The sequence below is a fragment of the Acartia tonsa genome, chromosome 6 (genome assembly GCF_053477335.1).
Source record: "Acartia tonsa isolate MP-2025a chromosome 6, ASM5347733v1, whole genome shotgun sequence".
In the NCBI taxonomy this organism is placed as follows: Eukaryota; Metazoa; Arthropoda; class Copepoda; order Calanoida; family Acartiidae; genus Acartia; species Acartia tonsa.
Window position 1 is genome coordinate 10,625,577 of NC_137265.1, and position 21,573 is coordinate 10,647,149.

The window sequence follows — 21,573 nt, forward strand, 5'->3', positions numbered from 1 at the left end:
TAATAAAAAAAAGTACTTTTATACCCTTGATTTGTTCATCAAAATCTCTTTAACGGCAAGCCTGATGCGTGTTAGATTTCTATTAAAGTTTTGTATTGGCCCTTGGAAGGTTTTTGGCTATTTTGCGAAATTGGAAGGAGTAGATAGATAGACGGAGAAAACAATATAGATAGATTGTGAGAGAGAGAGGGAGAGGGAAGTAAAAAATCAAACAAGTAAAATTACGTGGTTGGAAGTAAAAAAGAAAACTTATATACTACCCTCGCTACTAAAAATACCTAAGTTGACAAATTTTGTAAAGGGGTGAAAAACACAGCGGTGAATATAATGTGAAAAATATGTAAAGTATTAAAATAAAGGTGTGTTATCATTTCTGCATAATTATTCACTTTGCAACTTGATATCATCGTCAAAATCATAAATATATGCATCGCAGGTCATTCAGATTAAAAACTAAACAGAATCTGCTATAATTTAAGTGCTATTTGCATCGCCCCTATCTTCTAGGGGAGGTCAGGACAAAAACATAAAACCACCACAAGACATTTAAAGTTTCATAGAAAAATATAAAAAAAACGCAATACTTTATATAACACGATGGCATTTGATCATTTCCTTGCTGTAAAGGGAAATATTTCTATTCTGATTTTTGCGATTATGTTAAACTAGTTTTTAGGCGGATGTGAAAACACAGCAGAAATATTAAAATGAATATTTCACGATTAGTTTGGAATTTCAGTCGTAAATATTTAGCTCTACGTGTTAAGTGTTCCCGAGAGACGGCTAATTTTGTAAACAGCACAGGTTCTCAGATTTATGCCATTATTATAGTTGAATAGCTTATGTTAGGTTAGGTTAATAGGTTGCAAATAGTTTTTCCATATGAGCTAACAGCAAGTTTTAAATGGAAGATACGAAATTGAAATGTGAAATTGAAGAAAATACACAAAAAAACACTTTTTTTGCGTTTGTTAGGAAAGCATATTTTATTTTGTTGTGTTTCGCCTCTAGTGTCTAGGGGATGCAGGATAGGTCAGGAAAATAGCCTAAAAACAGTCAACGGCATTTTAAAGCCTCACTGAAAAGTACAACTTATTACGGAGATCTTTAGCTTCAGACAAAAAAAACCTACTACATTTTATATTAGAAGAGAGCCGTAAAATTTCAGAATTTGAACACATTATGCTCTATTAATTATGTTGTGCTATTGTTTAATTTGACGTTTTTATAGCAGCGCAAAGTTCAAAGTATTTAAAAATAGGAATGAATATTCAAAAAAATAAAATAAGCATAATTGCGTTCAAATTTTTGTTGTTTTTATTTTACAACTGTCGTGTTAAGCTAAATTATTGAAGATTTCTGCCAGCCCTTCCATCTTTTTTCGTGTCTTACCGCCTGAAGCAAGATGTCTTACTTAACAACCACTAGAATTTTAAAGATATTATTCTGCCACGGTTTTAAGCTGGAAAAAAATTGGTGAATAAATAATAAGAAAATATCTTATTTTAAAAAGTTTCTTATTGGTGGAACACATTAACATAGATTTTAAATTAACTTGTAGATATTTATCTCTTTCTTTAAATTTGTTATTATAAATAACCAGGCCAGGGCGTTTCTTTCCACGACTAAGCTATTGCGACAAATATCATACCCCCCCCCCCCCCACCCCTTTACTAAATCGTTTTTATCACCTCTGTTCTTTTGTGAAACCAAAACTATAAGAAGGAACAGAAAAGAAAATTTTTAAAGACAAGAATGATTATGTCTGAATTAGCGCCGCAATTAAATACATTTATCAGGATAAAAACTCTTGTAATCAGTAATATTTAAAATATTATCATCTTTTATAATCAGAACTAGTATACAATACGCAAACTATTTACTTAGTGACAGACAGACGTACAAACTACACAAAGACCATTCTTTTATAGTAGCTTTGATACTAGAATATACCATTAAACAATACTTTTTTAGACCATTTTGACATCTATATTCAGATAAAACATGTTTAGACTTTTTATGCATGCCTATATTTTAAGTAGCGAAGCTACTCTATATTTACAAATGTAAGTTTGCCAGCAGTGTTCTACATTTGACATACCAAAATATTAAAAATAACCAGACATCCCTTTTTTGACTTTTTGACATTATAAATGATAATAGAAAGATGATTAAAAAGGTCATGAAAAGTAAAACATATACATATATACGTGTGTGTTAGGAAACAGGGGATTTTCATTTACAGAAGCGAAGCTTCTCTTCTGTCTCTCTGTATGTATGTATGTTCATTAAGAACTTGACCGTTTGTTTTACAAATTTAATAAAAGTTTAGGCTTAATTCAGACCAAGTTTTAAGTAATTAGTTGATGGGGGAGGGGGGTAGTTAGGTTCCACCAAACTAAGAGAATTGACCCCGAGAAAAAAAAACTCGCAAATATTCTCCTTAAGAGGCCAGGAGTTATTATTACTTGAAATACAAGCAAATGTTTAGGCAGAAATGACTTAAATACGTTTAAAGCACTGTTGCTTAAAGGTTACGCTACTATCCATGAGTAATTTTCCTTATTTTGGCTCTGAAGTATCCAAGAGGTTTTGGAGTCGGAGAAGGAGGGTATCTCCCAGAGAATTACAAGGTGTCCCATGCATTCCGCCAATCATTCAATAAATGATAAATGTTTCTTTAAACTAGAGGACTCTATAACACAATAATTGGAGATGTTAATTATGAATGTAAATCTAAAGGGAAATGGACAGTTTTTATATTCGTAAACAAATCGCTGAACCATTGGCGTCCAAGTCTTTTAGCGGATGTAATGTTTTACCGAATTACGGAGGGTTGGTTCTAAGGAAATAATTTTGACTCATCCCTTGGATAATTTTACATCAGAAAAAGTAATTGGGGAGTGTTACGTGGGGTATAGTATGAGGGGGGGGGGGGTGTTGTGACACATCATTTCCTTATTTCCCTTTTAATCCGGGGGATTTGCCCCTCCATACATTCCCTTTTATCATCCATTGGAAAATACACATACTTCGATGTCAGGTAAGAATATTGCAAAATAAGTAGTTGGATGTATGTGTGACTGTTTAAGTGTGGCGTGTGATCTCCAAAACGGCAGCAGCCACTGGATTTGGATATTTACCCCCTCCCTCCCAAAAAATCCATTAATGCCCAACAAATAGAATAGTATTTTCCCTAAAAAAAAATAATTTTGCATTTAACTTTTGTGCCAGTCAGTATTAATCATTTTGGACAGTATGAATTGATTTTCTGCTTTTTTATTATACATTATTATGCTTGTATTGTTAAAAACATGATAGTTTTTTATGAAATTGGATGCAAAATATCTTTTCTTGAGATGTTCTATCCCTCCCTGTACCATTGATGCTTAAATCTTCCTTCTTTCTTTCTTCTTCATTGCGAGGAGAATAAAGTATTAGACTCGGAGTAAAATTGTACCTTACTACGCTCTCTCACCCTCTCTCTCTCTCTCTCTATCTCTCTCTCTCTCCCTCTCCCTCTCCCTATCCCTCTCTCTCTTTCATATTCTATCCTTAGTGTAGTATTTCCCCCCCTCCCCCATCCTTCTTTTGATTATAATAGTATACGTAATGGTTAACCCCATTCACCCCCAACCTCCCTCCCTATTAGGCCTAGGTATATTGTCCCTTTTTCCCCCTCTTCTCAGAATCATTATGAATCGGGGGGGGGGGGGGGACAGAGTGGGGGTGATAAAGGAGTATGGGAGAAAGCGGTCTCTTTCTCTCTTCACTCTCTTTCATTCTCTTTCAAAACATTAGTTAAACCAAAACCTCTGGAGTAAGAGGCCAATTTTTATCCCCAGAGGATCTTCATAAAAATTTCGCATGGTTAAAAATAAAGTGAAACAAAAAGTGATTTATTAAAACAAAACAACATATAAAATATAAAAATACATAGTTATACTAAGACTTGAATATGAAATAAATAAAATATGTAGATAAAGTTATAAAACATATGTATAAATAGTTAAATATATTCCTTTGGAAAGGAAATAAGAATAAAAGATGAAAGAGTAGTGAAGAATTTGTCTTAATTTAGTAGCAGACATTAGTCTAGTTTAAGACATAATCCAGTATTATAAAGGAAGAGTCAATTTTTTTTTTTTAGAAGGTTTTTAGAGGTGTAATCAATTAAGTGTTCACCTATCTAATTTTTTTGTTAACCCATGAGTAAGATAGCCCAACCTCCCAACCATTTGGTATACAAAAGTAATTATAGTTTTACCTATTAGAGTTAGTGCCTATAAGTTTACAGACATATTAAGACTAAATACAATGTTAAAAAGGATCTTGAATGGTTTATTTAATGTGAACCTCGTTAAAGTGTCTTTCTATGACGTCAGAAAAAATTTACAATTAACCAATGAGAGACCGCTATATATTTTACCATTGGTCAATTACAGTGAATACTAGCTTCTCATTGGTTAATTGTTAATTTTTTCTGACGTCATAGTTCGACACTTTTACGAGGTTCATTTAATGTACTTTTGAAAAAACTTAATCTTAAGGATATTAGGTTTGAAAGTAAGGTATTCATATCTTCCTAATCAGTGAACCCATGAGACTAACTTGTAAAGTTATATCTATGTGAAGATAGATTTACCTCTTCAATTAAAGGTATATAAGACATAAAGACATTTTAAAACAAAATCTAACATTATAATAAAGAATCAATCTTTGAATTCTTTTCTAAAACTACATTTTTAGGAATGTTGAGTATCACTATAGGTTAAAGTTAAAGTATGCCTATCTGTTTAATTACACATCTATCAGGAAGTTAGCCCAACCTATTTAAGTACTTCTATATGAAGATAGATTTACCTAAACAATTAAAGCTGTTAGGCATTAATCTTCAGATAATATAGGACATTTTCTAGCATGAACTGCTAAAAGAAACTAAAGTTGTTGGTTTATGTATTTTTTTTACAAATCCCTATGTTAGGGACAATTTGCATTTGGTTTGGACGCTTACAAGATTAGGTATAACTATCCACATGTTAAGTTAACCTTTGAGACTATGTTGCTTAGGTATTGCGATTTAGCTTTTCATGTAAACCTTTATATATGAATCATTTTTCCGTCTTTTACTTTTACTTAGACAAGAACAAATATGATTATTGTAGGCTTGTAGCATTTCAATAACAAACAAAAAGTAGATAAAGTAGTAAAAACGAAAGATCTTTAGATGGCCTATTTAATTTTAAGCAGTTATGTTTAAAATGATTTGATACACATCAATAAACAAGTAGTTTTTGACGGTAGGATAGACGATCATCCCTAATTAAAGAGAAGGTGTTAATCCAAAAATTATTATAAAAGACAAAAAAATAATTCTTAAAATATTGGAAAGACTGAATAGAAAAATATTCTATTATTCTTTGTTTAAGAATAATTTATTTTATTTTATGCTGGTACCAAATAAGAAATAAAATTATTTAAGCGAAGCTTTTAAAAATGTTTTCTCAAATAAGTCTGTTCGAATTCAAAATAATTTTTAAATCTTATATGCCACTTTTTTTAATATAATATTATGATACAAACTTTCTGAAATAACTTATGAAAGTTAGACATAGGTATTTTTTTAAACTAGTATGTAAAATTAGCTTAGTATTATAATGAAAGTATTTTAAGTTGAAAATAGTTTTTATTTGTCCATAATCTTCCAAACCAATTAGAGTGGTCTATTAGAAAACCTTTACCTTCAATACGAAGCCCCTGTAATTTAGGGTCTAACCCACTAAATGAACGTACAGACAGACTCTTATTAAAGAACAGATTTGCATTCAAATTTTATTTTAAAAATCTAAAATAAAAATGGTGTTGAAAAATATTTGCTTGACTCAATGAAAATTTTAACTTTTTTTGCTAAGGGTCATTTTTCCTTGTTAGCAATTCAGGGGTATATATTCTTTGTTTTATAATTTAAGAGAATTAGAATTATTGGGATCACTTTTTTGGAGAGTTAACCTATCCCCTCCTATTTATTAGTCCAAAAATCTGTCGCGCTCTCCTATTCCTGAAAGCTTCGTATGGGTTCGTGGCAATTGAAATCCCCGCCTTGTTTCTTAAATTCTATACGAAAACAGCAAATACATTACAAAATATTCAAATTTTAGACAGAGAGAAGTTATTTATGCTGTCATATTAAAGACAGAATTTGCGGATATTGAAATTAATAATTAAAAGATTTAAGCCAGCCATGAAGAAAAATTGTCTATAATATGGTGCTATACATAATTTTTCATTATGCGTGAGAACCTGTTCTAATACAGCGGATATCAATTGGTTTTGATACTATACTGGAAAAGCTATTTTTATTTTATTTTTGTGAATATCAACTCCATGTTAAAATTATTACAATACAAACTTTAAAATATTAACAAAAGTTAAACATAGAAAAAGTTTAAATACAAAATGTGTTTATATTTTTGTGGTAAAAATATTATTTTTCTGGTTTTGAGTGGACTACAGGCAGTTTTACTGTGATTTATTTCGTGATGATAGAATTGCTTTTACGAAAGCCCGATCATTAAATTATTTAAATAAACAACATTTAAAAAAATAATAATAATATTGTAGCATAAGTGAGGAAAAACACGTTATTTTGTCTTAATAATGATTATTTTGAAGAATTTTTTTTTACTTCTATTGAAACTTCCCATATAATTTGTAGAATTAAAAACAAACGCTGTCTCATATCATTTTTAGAATAGCGTTACATGTCAACATAAAACAAGAGGACATTAACATTAATATTTATACGTATTCTATATGCAAATACTAGAGGCTATGCCCCTATCAATTAGGGGTTCTGTGTTAGAAGGTGCAGGAAGTTATTTGAAAAATAGCCTAAAACATTCCCTGGATCTATGCATGCAAAGCTTCCTGAAAATGAATAAATCAAACGATTCAGAGTCCAATTTTATTTAAGGATTGGACCAAGGCCATTGGAGCTAATTTTCCTTTCTTTATATTACTCTTAATGAGTCCTGCCTGCCTGGTAATGAGTTTATCAAAATTAAGGGTTTATTTTTTCGCTAGCCACACTTTTAGTAGCGCAGCTACTCTAAAACCTCGGGTTTGTCCGTCAGTTCATTACTACACATCGCCACAAAATTTAATAGTGCTTTAATTTTCTCGTTAATTCTTTAAAAATAAAATTTCTCTTACAAATAATGTCATATTTTGTGATTTATTGTCAATGATTTTTGTTCTTAAATCCCCTGTCAAGCTTTTGTTAACTTCCAATGCTGCGTTATAAATGGGCACAATATCAGTGATCTTAAGGGATAAGATAATGGCCGATAAATTGATGTACATCCTTAACAATAATACACAAAATTACCCCTTCTAAAGATAGAAATTATTGCTTGAAACTTTGAACACTCAGCGTAATGAGCCAACCAACCAAAATTCACTCAAGTCCCCAAAGTTATAAAGCCAACGAACAAGAAAACAAAACGTTATTAAAAAACTTTTGGCGCTAGTGTAAAAAAACAGCCCATTGTCACCTTTCTCTCTTACACAGTTGCCATTTTTTTCTTTTAAATACGTTTAGCTTGTTATTGTTGCGCTACTTAGAAACAAATTGTCCTCGTTTTTTGCCTCTAATTTTGATGAATGGGTTACTGGACCTACTATTAATATACAAACAAGAGAATCACATTTGATTTATTGTTAATATGTATAATTAATTATTATACATAAAAAATATATCAAAACTCTGCAGCTGCAGCCTTAGCCACAGACAAAATCATCTGCAAGGCTTTCTTAGCCTCTCATTACGCCTTAGTCGTAGCCGTGTAACTGCAAGAAATAATAGGACACTCAAGCCTCAACAACCAAATTTTAAATTAAGTTGAATGCGCGGCTGAAGATCTCTGCAAAAATATATAAATTTAGTTACCCATACAGGACATTTCAGGTAAATTATAAAGTTGCTAAGCTTATATTGTCATTGAAATAGAAAATATGAATAATTATATCTAAAAACAATCATCTATGATTTATTTTTCTCATATGTTATTAAAGATAGATGAATTAATGTTGCTAAAAATATTTTACATACCAATATACACCTACTAGATACCTAAAGTTTTTTAATTTATGAGCTTCGCTACTTTTAGATGTTGTCATCCATGTATAAGATAAATATCTAAATATATATAGGAAGCTTAATTAAGAGACCTGGAATTAGAAAGAAATGCACCTAAACAAACACAGAAGTAGATCAAATTAAAGAAGGATATACAAATAACATTAATAAATTATACAGTGTGTCCTAATAATTATTTTAATTACATCAACCTTTCTTTATTTAAAACTTTGTTAGTAAAACATATTGAACAGTATCTTAGAATAATTTTAAGTATTAATTTAAGAATTTAAAAATCCGCAAAACAGAAGAGAAAAAATTTACAAGGAAGATTTTAACATTTCAATTGGAGATTTTAATTAGGACACCCTGTACATTTCTATGAATAGGAATAACAGCTTCCTTACTCATTAATTAAAAAACAAGGATGATAACATTAGGTAGTCAGGAACTCATGTTGATGTTAAGGACAAATCATCCTCAATTTTTGTCGTTTATATTTGTTTTATATTTACGACAAAATTAGGTCCAACATCCATTACCATTGCAGCATTAAACATACATCTTAACATACAACGCAATTTTAATAATGATATTTCCACTGTAGTGATTTATCTGTTCGTTGTCGGGGTTCCAATCTAGCTCGACATAGATTATTAGTGTAATGCCTATGCTGAAAACAACGAAACTCTTTACCATGACAATTTAGGACTTGTACATGTAAATGTAAATTTGAGAGTCATTTTAAAATATTACTGCAATTTTTATATAATTGATCCAAAGCTGAAGCCAAATAAGTTGTGTTTTTGCAAAAATAAAAACTTTTTTCATTCATATACACTTTACAGAGACTATTTACTATTTATGATAATAAATTATTAAAACAAGCTAATGGTTGTATTTTAATGTGTATTTCTTTTTACACATCAAGCACAATTATATCCATTTTGAAATTTGAATGAAAATAGAACATTAAACTATTATACTTGTATTATTGTTCATATCCCTCGGGGCCAACTAAACTGGGTTAAATCTTATAATTTTTCTATTAAAAATACACGAAAAGCTGTCTTTAATACGATCCGATATAATTTTTTTTACAGTTTATATACGAATGATATATTCATTAAAAGTTTTACATTTATTGACTGAAATAAAAAGGTCAATTGCCTAAAAAGAATAATTAAGGTTTGCCAAAAAGGATCATTTAAAATAAACTGTAAAAGTTTTTTGCTTAATGAGTTTTTTAATGATATTTTTCTATATTTATAAATGTACTAAACATAAGTACAAAATTAAGAAAAAGGTCGATTAAATTTTATGTATCAAATGACTATAAAATCTAACATCTTAAAGGAGTAAGGTATCTATTTCTGTAGCTAAAGATCTAGAAAGTTTGGTCTTAATGGGTTGTACTTTTGGGAATCTTTATAAATATTTTGGGGTGGTTTTAGGCCATTTTCTTAACTTTTCTGTTCTCCCCTAGATGCAAGTGAAAAACCAACTGGTATTATGTAAAGGAGTTTGATATTTTTTCTGTCTGTTAGGATTTAGGTGAGACCACAGGACTAATCTGACTCTCCTTTTTTGTGAAGTTTTTGTTAGGTTTTGGTAAGGATTTGTCTAGTTTTGGGAAGGATACCTCCATCTTCCCAAGAAAAATCTGCCTAGGATAAAAATCTATCTCTTCCCCTAACCCTAAAGTGCCACTAGAGGCCACTCATGCATAGCCCTCAGTTTAAATGAAATTGACTAAAATATGACGCCAACAGGATTAAAAATGCGACTGTGGATAACCAGCCTTATTCTTCTACTCTTCTCAAGTAATATTATTGCAGGTAAGAATTTTTTTTTTGATTTATTATTTTGATTTTAATAGTAGCTCAAATATTACTAAAATCTAGCTAAAATGCAGTAGGTATTATGAATGGATTTTTTAAAATTGGATATTACACGTGAACCTTGTAGCTTGATTAAATCACGATTTTCCCATACACCCCCTTTACCTCATTTTCTCCCCTCTTACTGGGTAAACAAACTGACCAATAAATGATGTCCATGTTAGCAACCTAAATTGACGACAATTTTTCACCTGTCGTAACATCCACGTATTGTATTGAGAAACTTTTTTTGAGTTCATTTTAAGTAGTAAGGAAATTAATTTAGTAGAGTTCGCCGTTCGACTATTTACCGAATATACCGTTTTTCTATGATTTATTATGTTACAGTTTAATGTGGCTTGTCGTAGCTTCACTTCATATGGACGTAATCATTCTTGTTTTTTTACGCTTTCTTGAAAATAAACATTTAAAGTAAATTACTTGAAAACATATTAGAATAATGAATTTAATGGCGTGTTTGTATAATTTAGTCTCAATGGGAGGAATTTTAATCACCGCATGAAACTAAATTTTATTTACATTCTAAATAACTTAAGGGCTTGCGCTCGAGGGGGGGGGGGGCGATGGGTGCAGAGTGTTTTAACCCCCTGTAGCGTGCCTTCTCTTTATTATCACACCCCACACATAGTATTTTAGATATCTGTGCACGCGCTTAACCAAAATCTTTAGTTTCCTTAACTTAATTATCGTATCTGGTGGATTAGAACCGGTACTCCTCAGCCATACTGAAAAATCATGTATAGCATCGTATTTTTCACAAATATTAAAATAAAAATCATAACTAAATACCAGTTTTGTCATACCGGTATTTCGGCCCCTTGGGACTATCAAAACTTGTTTTAATCTTGTTAATTTCATTTAAATATCCGCGGAAATCTGTCTATAAAATGATGTGTTAAATAAATATTACAGATAATCGAAGTACATACAGTCTCAGGCAATAATGTCTTACAGTTTATAAATAAAGATACATCTTGAATTTTAATAAAGTAATTGGAAAAAAAGAATTGCCCCAGTTATAGAATATATAAACCCTAATACAGTTAGGGAGTTGAATCCATTTTTATAGAAGCAGAAATATAATCTATGATTATGGTTTGGACCCTCTAAAACTGTAATCTACCTTTCCACTTTCCCCTCTCTTGGTGAAGATATCTTCAACGCCGATATGATTTTTGAAATTTAAGATTCCACTTTCCCCTCTCTTGGTGAAGATATCTTCACCAAGAGAGGGGAATGTGGAAGGGTAGATTACAGTTTTAGAGGGTCCAAACCATAATCATAGATTATATTTCTGCTTCTATAAAAATGGATTCAACTCCCTAACTGTAATATGTAATAAGAATTGCGTTTTCTTTTCTTTTGTCTACATCAGTTAGGGAGTTGAATCCATTTTTATAGAAGCAAAAATATAATCTATGATTATGGTTTGGACCCTCTAAAACTGTAATCTACCCTTCCACTTTCCCCTCTCTTGGTAAAGATATCTTCAACGCCGATACGATTTTTGAAATATAAGATTCCACTTTTGTCTCTCTTGTTGAAGATATCTTCACCAAGAGAGGCAAAAGTGGAATCTTATATTTCAAAAATCGTATCGGCGTTGAAGATATCTTCACCAAGAGAGGAGAAAGTGGAATCTTACATTTCAAAAATCGTATCGGCGTTGAAGATATCTTCACCAAGAGAAGGGAAAGTAGAATCTTACATTTCAAAAATCGTATCGGCGTTGAAGATATCTTCACCAAGAGAGGGGAAAGTGGAAAGGTAGATTACAGTTTTAGAGGGTCCAAACCATAATCATAGATTATATTACTGCTTCTATAAAAATGGATTCAACTCCCTAACTGTACATAAAATAAATAAAATACTGGTGAAGAATCTTGGAATTATAAAAACACAACACATACTCATAATATTATTAGATAAACATAAACATATATATAGTGTTTCATCGTTTCCCCATAAATAAGGTGGCATACCTGCAAAATGTTTTTTTTTTGTTAAAGACACAATAGCAAAAAATCCGTGAGCGTATGTTGAATTGTGTAAATAAAAAGCGGCATTTTGTGCTATATTATTGATATTTGGGATTTTATTAGATTTTGATAATTTTGTCAACAAGGATATTATATCTAAAGAAAGCGGAGCACACAAACAAATGGTGGACAAAAGAAATTAAAGAGTAGAATATTACTTATCAAAATAATATTTTTAAGATTTTCAGCTTCTTATATCTAATAGCAGCCAAATTAAATTTTGTGTCCATAGATACTTCACACCCCCTACTGCACCAGATTTAGGTTTGGAATTGAAATACTTTGTTCCTTAGAGTAATACCGACAAACCAACGGAACGAATTGGTGATGTAAATCTTCACACATTAAAGCCGCCGTCTATCTGTAATAATTTTATCCTTTCCTACCTTTAGTATAACGGACTAACTGACAGACGGACAGACAAGTGTGTTATAGAATAGCTTTGCTACAAAAAATACTTTCACGGAATTTATTAAACACCTCTAAACAGATGAACAACAACAACATAATCTCTTTGTCTGCTATTCTCTTTACAATATTCAGGGATATTAAGGGATAGGACAATGCATGATTAATCAATGTACCCCACCCAATTATGATAAACAATATTACCCCATTTGAAATTTGGACACTGACACTTATGTCATGTAAAACCAAATAAATATTGAATCCTACCCCCAAAAGTAAACGAACGGCAAAACGTTTATGAATTTCTTTTTCATCTATAGTCAATTGAACCATACCTCCCTGACATATGTATATATGTATTGTTTTGTAGTAAGGAGTAATGCTACTCTATAACTTTCTTCTTCCGTCTGTTTGCTATTTATTTCATACTATAAGAATGAATGTATTTTAATGATTTATTTTACAACTTTAAGATTTATAGAATATATTCTTACATCTTATAACAAGAAATGTTTTTGTGATAATTTCAAAAGTCTTACTTTTTTTTGGTGATTATATCAAATATGTAGGATATATTACTAGTAGACTTATTCATACAAGATTTTTGGGGGGCTTTTAATGGATTTTGATAGATTGGTTCATTTAGTTGAGTGTCCAAACGTTTCAATAACTAATTGTAATCTACAGAAGAAATAATTTTGTGTTACATCATTGGGAATGTACATCAATTTATCGGTTATTGTCTTATCCCTGTAGATCCCTGTATTTTTGCCTGTATTGAATTGCAAATAAATACAGCACGCCGCGTATAAATTAGCAATGAGCATTACTAACCTATATCTTAAAATTATGAAATTTTAAACCTAACCCATATCAACTCAAATATACAAAAGGGCTTTTTTTATCTAACGAAAAAGGCTTATTTGGTGGTTTATTGGCAGTACCTGCCAAAAAACACAAACATCATTGCTGCATAATTCTTCACCAGTTCATGCTATGCTCATCCTTGTTGTTAAAAAAGACTTTTAAGATTAATATTTTATGTAAAATTTAATAATATTTTTGAGTAAATTATGTATAACATAGTAAATTTGATATGACTAAATTAAGAAGAGAAATGTTGAAGTATTTGATGAAATTTCCCAAACTTTATAAATGCACCCCCCCCCCCGGGCCCCCCCTCATTACAAATTACATAAAGTATTCCTGTTGTTTAAATCCACGATTTTATAACAAAGTGCAATGCATATACGAGATGTGGGTTCGAGTGTTGTCTCAAACCGCGTCATTACCGAGAACGTTAAGAAGATTTATATTGCCGCCATAAAAAATGCGTACAAAACATTATTCATTTGGGGGATTGTTTTGGCAAAAAAAACAGGATTAAAAATGATTAATATGTACATGTAGACAATATAATATTAATAGTCTTCAGTGTGCCGTGTAATCTTTCAAAATTATTCAGGTTATTTGAGGGGTTTAAAAAAGGCCAATTTGATTTTAATGGGATAGTACAAATATGTAATATGATGTTACCTATAGCTTTAAGGCATAACTCACATGTATATGAAGTAAAGATATAGGGGTAGGTAAATTTATGTGAAAATACAAATATTAAATATTCATTTGATATTACTTGTAATGTACATATTTAACCATTTAATTCTATTGAAATAATCATATTCAAAAAGTGTCTAAAATAAAAATAATGACAGCAAATACCTATACTTAATACACTTACACTGGTACCCAAAGTTTTATAATTAAATTTTCTTAGTCGTTGGCTTAAAAACTTTGGGTACACTTTATTAAATTTTCTATTATTTGGTTCTATACTAGTATTGCTCAAACTTTTCAACAAACTTATAATCTATGGCTTTTAATGAACTTAATCATCTTTTCTGAGATTATTTGTTGATACACTTTTCTCTGACTTTTATATTTGACAAATGGTATTCAGTTTCCTTAACATAATTCTACATCAAGCAACATTAATCAAACAACATCAAAATATTCTACTTTTCATAATAATTTTACCATCGAAGCTTCTATATAATTAGGATAAATGTCTGTACGTCCACAGTCTAAATTCGCCTTGCAATAACTCCTTATCATAATTCTTACACCAAGTAACATTAATCAAACAACATCAAAATATTCTACTTTTCATAATAATTTTAGAAGCATTGCTTCTCTATAGCAAGGGTATATGTCCATACGTCCAAATTCTCCTTGCCAAACTTCCTTATCATAATTTTTACACCAAGTAATATTAATCAAATAACATCAAAATATTCTACTGATCATAATAATTTTAGTATCGAACCTTCGTTATAAGTAGATATATGATGTATGTACGTCCACAGTTAAATTTTTCCTTTTCTTAACATATTTCAACATACATTAATCAAACAAAATCAAAATAATTCTAGTTTTCATAATAATTTTAGTTGCGTAGCTTCACTGTAAGTTGAATATATTTCTGTACGTCCACAGGACATATTCTCTTCCTGTTTTCATTAATTGTAAGGGTGTGGATACTATAAATTCTAAAGCAAAGAGAAATTTACATAGCTGCCCATCTGACTAAAGTGAGCAAAATTATTATTCTTAACTCTTCTTAAGTGATTTGTTATACAGCACTGAATCACATTTACACATAAATGTAATAATATTTTACATAAATCAGAGGGATAACTATTCTTTTAGAAAATTAGCAAATTTAAATTCGCTTTATTGAGAAAACAAAATTTTCTTATTTGTAGCTTTAGATTTCGAAAGCTGATGAACTGATTATTTTTTTTTTAGTGAATCTTCACATAGGTCCCAGGATGATTTTTAATTAAAAATTATACGTAGGCTGGTTCAAGGCTATTTTACTGTCCTCCTTACCTTAGATGCCATGATTTTTTTAATTTCGCTTTCTAATTTCGCTATTGCCAAAATTTTACATTACTACTGAAAACCTATATCCACCATGAAACCCTTTTAATTAGAATCATAATGTTAAGTATGCTTGAATCAAAGTGCATTATCTTTCCTATTATAGTTTTATTTATGGAATACTTTTCCATGTCAAAGAAAATGAACTGAATCATATATAAACCTTCTACTTAAATCTCAGGATGCAAGTTCTTAAACTATTATATTTTATAATATCACTAATAGATTTAGCTTATTGTAGGTTAGGAGTAGGTGCTACACAAATTTAATATAACAACATTAGAATCAGCTTTAACTCAATTACTTACAAGAACAATATGTCCATGAGTAGCTCAGCACTAACAAGCTAACAACATTATAACTAGCTATTACGTGTTGTTTAGAGTATATGATGTAAATTTTAACACACTAATGATATGAAAAAATGAAATCTTAAAGCAATAATATGACAAGTAATTAAATCACTTAAAATTATATCCTATAATTTTAACAGATCATTCATTTTAATTTTCAAAAAAATAAGAAGAATAGGTTATTTTTTGACGGACTGACTGACTTACATATCCTATTTATAATGTAGCAACGCTTAATTTTAAGGTGTATAATATTTCATTATACATAATTTTACCATGAAATTATGAATTTTAAAACATTTGATAATGAATTATCAGCGTAACTTATGGAGATAATTGACCTTGTTAAATCTGAATCATTAAATGTAAACATTTAAAACTTAAAAATATGCACAAGTACTCTAAATTTGTATGTCCGTTCGTCATTTGTCGGCGTTAACAAAAGATAAACTTTTCGATAATTTACATATTGAAGAATGCTTCACCTCTGCGGGGCCTATACCAGAGTGCCCAAACCCTGCGGGGCTACCATGTGCCTAATACAAACTAACCTAATCTGACCTAAGGGGGGGAAGTATCAGTGTTCAAGAGGATTCTTTGTGTAATATCTACAAAAAAAGGTATTGAAAAAAAAAGATTGTTATTACTGCGCTATATAGGGACATTTTTCTTTGATTTTTCTTATATCAGGACAGACTGTAACTTAAACAATTCTAATTAGATTAACAAAACAATAACAACTAAACTTTTTTTATTAAGTTAGGAAAATAGGAACAATTTTCTTTACTTTAAAAATGAACCCATATACAAGCCTACAAAGACAGAATCCTGTATTTTTTATTTCTATATTTCATTACAAACCTTCATTAAAAATTTAGTTTGTACATATTTACAAAATGCTTTTACTCTTTTTTCTTTATAGGAACATTAAAAACTTCAGCTTAAAATTTAAATCGCCTAAAATGTAGATGAATTTTACCAAACAATTTAATATCTTTTCGATTAAATTTGGTAGATCAATTGTTTAGAATTGAAGTATGTTAACTATTTAGATATAGATACTGTTATGTATTGTTATGTTACAAAGTTTCGTTTTCTTGTTATTACTGCGCTACTTATAGACTTAATTATCCTTGTTCAATGGTTTTTGGAACTTAGAAATAATTCCACCACCCTCCTACCTGCAACTGTTATATAATGATTGTTTGAGTTTTGTAGAGTTTTTCTTGGTCCATCTATTAATCTAATTATTGCTGAAATAAACTTTCAGTGGTGTTTGATCACTTCTACAATAAAACAAGTTGAATAAAATAGCTAAAAGCATAAAAATGATTTAATAAAACAAAAGAATGGTTTAGAATAGCCAAACATCAAAGTTATATTTTAGCTTTTTTTATAAGACTTAAAAATGTTGACTTTTGGAATATTAATCGAGAAAATTTGATATTCTGATACTTTCATTTTATTATAATTAGGATTTAAATCAGTGCAGTGGCGTGCACAGGCATTTGAAAGCTTTAACGGAGTGAAAAAAAAGGGAATGGTGGTGGCCCTTGTCCATTTCGTAATTTATGGGAGGGTTGACAGCTACCGGGTTTTTATTAAAATGCGGATTTTGCAATATTTAGTATACCGATTTTGGCGGCAATTTGTGATATTTTGGCAGAAAAGATTGCGCACTAAAAACTTACTTATTGGCAAAATAAGTTTGACAAAACAAGCCAATTTCTTTTCTTCTTCTTTCTTTCTTTCTTTGGTTAGGGAAACGAATGAAAACCTGCGTATTGTTGATTTTAAAATCAAAATATTTTTAAATTGAGATCTTTAGTTTATTTCCATTTAAATCAATAGAAAAATAGAACCTTATTAAAACATCTTTTCATGAGTCTATTTCATTGGACTAAAATAAACCATTAACTTTTTTTTAACTTTTTCTACAGGTGAACAACTAATTATATTTATATGCTTAAAGTTCACTTTTTAATTATGAATTATTTTTGTAATTATATTTTTCTTTAATAGTAATTCATCTTTTTATCCAATCATTCTAATTTCTATGTTTTTCCCTCAATTTCTATTTTTCTCTTTTCTCACTTTTCTCCATTTACTATGCTGTATTATATTTGTATTTATCTATCTTTCACTCCCTCTCTTTCTCTACTTCTCTCTTTTTGATGTTAAGCCAAAACTTAATTGTTTTTATCGGATGGGGTTACTTGGATTATGCAGTGTTCAAACGAACCAACAAATATCCTTAAAATAGATAGAATTCAGAAAAATATTTCCATTAAGTAGCACAGCTGCTGTTCATGAAGAATGTATGTATAGATTTGCATAAACGTCTGACGCTTGGGTTTTGTTTATTACAATCTCAACGTCAAATGTATCTTTACTCTCTAAGTAGTTTCTCTCTATCCCCGTATTTTATATTTAAAATCTAATATTCATCATGGTTTGCTATGGTGATTATTTCTTAATTTTATTACTTTATTGTATAGCTGTTATTTGGCATTATTTAATAATGTAAAAACAACCCTGAAAGGGATCTACAAGTATGGTATACAAGAAAGTAAAAATACTTCCCATAAGAACTAAATATTCAGTCTTTAAAATGTATAAAAATTTACTGGTTTTTTTATTTACATAGTTTCAATGACTTGATTACATTTTAGTATCAACTAGCGACTTCGCCCCAAGACGGGTTGATTATACACTTAACAAAAAAACACTTAAACTTTAGCCCCAGCACCAGAAAAATAGCTTACAACCATCATAGGACCAATGTTTTTAATTCCCAGAAAAGCATAGCATGCTTGGTTAAGTGGGTGCCGAGATTTTAAGCTTAAGTCGGAAAGACAGACGGACCGACATCATTCTACTTTGTACTATACCTTAGATTCCTGATAATATAGTTTTGTTTCCAAGAAAAATGTTGAAAAGTAAGGCGAATGATAAATGTTTATTTGGAACATGTTCACAATAGTACTTCAAAGAGGTATATTTCATCGGAGGAGAATTATTTTCCCTCCAGCTTTCTCACAAATCAAAAATAATTGTTATTGTAGTAATACAGTTTTTTAAGATGCCATTGAGAATTTAATACCGTTGCCATAAAAAAACCTTATAAAGTAGGTATGTAAGTAGTTTAGCTTATAAAACAAAAATAATATAAATTTTATGCTAAAATTCCTGCTTTAGATTGATTTTTTTGCTTACCCTTATGTAAATGAATTTACTAGTAGATCCACGATTTTTAACTTATTCGGTTAGAAAAACCAGACTATATATAATGATATATGCCAAATCAAAAGGAAGATTGGAAAACCATTGTGCGTGTTCTACGTTCTAATGAGCACTAAAAGCAATGATGATCATGATATAATATAAAATGATCCAGAAATCTAAATTCCTTATATGTATAGCTTCCTAAAACATGTAGCAATAAAGCAATATCATTATTTAGATAATTATTTTAAATTAGTATGGTTTGTTCCTGTTCTGAATGATAGCAGAATCCATGGTATCCCTAATGTGTACATAATACATTGCTTTCTATAATATGCTTAATTGACATTAATATAATATAAAAAAAAGCACCATAAAAGATTAACACTGTTTGTATACCTTATAATTAATTTTTAGTACCGAAGTTGCCCAAAATAGTCAAGTTTCGTATAAAGTATAAAGTAGTAAGATTTTTTGTTTTTACTTTAAAATCTTACTAACTACTGAACCGTTTCAGTTTCCATGTTAGTAAAGCTTCATAAAGGTCCTAGTGTGGTTTTAGGCTTTTTCCTTTTACATCTCTTCCCATTGATATTAGTGGCGCAGCCTCTAATTTATGTAAAATATAATTAGCTTTTTTATTGTAGCCCTGCACCACCTTAGGACATTGCTATACATGTTGATTTTTTAATAAAAAAACTATTGCTTGTACTTTCCTTATTAATTTAGTTTTTTTTCATGAAATTTCTCCCTGTTAAGCTTTGTGCTGTTATTATATCAATAAAAGACTAGAATTATATATCATTATTATAACTTCTCAGAGAACCTCTTAAAGTATTGTTTGATATATTCAAATAAATCAGCTTTTAAAATCGAATCTCGAAATCAAGTCAATTATGACCACCTATATTAAAAGTTATATTGTCGACAGAATTTGGTTGCCAAGAAGTTCAACTGGGACTCCCTTCCCCAATTATGTAAAATTGAATATTGAATTATTTTTTTCATTGATTATATATGTATGTTAGGCAAAAAAAATGGGGTAAAGAAAAGTGTGTATCGATTTATAAAGTAAATATACATAAATGATCGTAACTCACATTCTTAAATATCCAATAAATTATTAATTTAGCAAAAAATATATTATGAAATATATGTTTTTACGCAACTTTTCCACACTTCTGATTGGAAACATTTTGTTAACATATAATTCAGGGGTATAAAGGGATACGACAATGGACGATTAATTGTTGTACAATGTACATCCCTAGTGATGTTACACTAAATTCTGTAGATTGAAATTAGTAGTTGAAACGTTTGAACACTCAACTTAAAAAATCAACCAATCAAAATTTAAAAGTCCCCAAAGTTGTTAGGCCAACGAATAAGAAAACGTTTTTATAAAAAATTGGGGACTAGTGTAATAAACAGCCCATTGTCCCCTCTCTCTCTCTTCTTATAATTGCAATAATTTATTCATTTATGTTGATATATTAATAACAAAACTAAAGTATAACCGGGTGTATTAAAAAAAGTAAATTTTAATGGGCAAATCCGCCTACCCTTTTTTCTACCTGTCATATTCCATTAATTTCCTTTTAAGTAGCGAAGCTACTAATACTATATCATTGGTCTTATAGACGTCCTTTAAACTGCCTACTCAATTTGAATTCAAATGTGAGGTTTTATCAAATTTTGACTGTTTTTATTTCAAAAGAGGGGGAGAGTTATGACCCCCATATGACCCCCATTTGTTTCTATGGTAGTGTCAACTTATCTTTACTAACCCCTACTACCCGCCTATCATTAAATCAGAATCAAATAATGATGTAAAACTAAACTTTTACTTTTAACTAGGGTTGGGCCGGATATCCGGTGTGGCCGGATATCCTGCCGGATATCCGGCTCTATAATTTTGTATATTTTACACCAAAAATCTCTGCTTTTTAAAATCTTAAATGGCTATAATTTTCTTATTATTGAAGCTAGAAGAACATTTTTTCTGAATAAGTTTAACTTTATGTAAATTTATATAAGATTTCTGAAGAAATTTTTTTTTTACTACTTTAATATCTGGTAATTTGGCCGGTTATCCAGTAATTTGGCCGGATAACCGGATATTTGCCGGATATCCGGCGTTGGCCGGATATCCGGCATTTGAAATCAGCCGGATATCCGGTATCCGGTATCCGGCCAAAAAAGTATCCGGCCCAACCCTACTTTTAACAGTTATAAATCCATCTCAACCATAACGTTTGAATTAGTAGCTACTGCTGCTTCATAACGAAATATATTTCAAAAAAAATCTTAATTATTAATTGCATATCTTGTAGAAGTGAATCAAACAACATTATCTTGGTCGTTTTAATTTCAACTTTAATTGCTGAACAACTTTAGGTACTTGATCTTTCATACATATAAGTCTATGTTTTGAAGTGAAAACATATAAGGCATGATAGAATTATAAAGTTATTCAAATTTATGTTTCTACAGAAATACATAAGTATATTTCAAAAGTATTTTGTTTGACTTATTACTTCTCAAAAGAATTGTGGTTAAAATATTAA

At 30.0% G+C, this 21,573-nt stretch overlaps 1 protein-coding gene across 1 annotated transcript in view; it reads left to right on the forward strand.

The window, feature by feature from the left end:
• Positions 1 to 3,914: 3,914 nt before the first annotated feature.
• Positions 3,915 to 21,573, forward strand: part of LOC145321792 (putative receptor-type tyrosine-protein phosphatase mosPTP-1) — a 121,359-nt gene continuing 103,700 nt past the window's right edge. The window contains exons 1-2 of the mRNA XM_080163411.1: positions 3,915 to 4,124; positions 9,908 to 9,975. Of these exons, the coding sequence (XP_080019537.1) occupies positions 9,918 to 9,975 (58 nt within the window). The 5' untranslated portion in view covers positions 3,915 to 4,124; positions 9,908 to 9,917. The remainder of the gene's footprint in view (positions 4,125 to 9,907; positions 9,976 to 21,573) is intronic.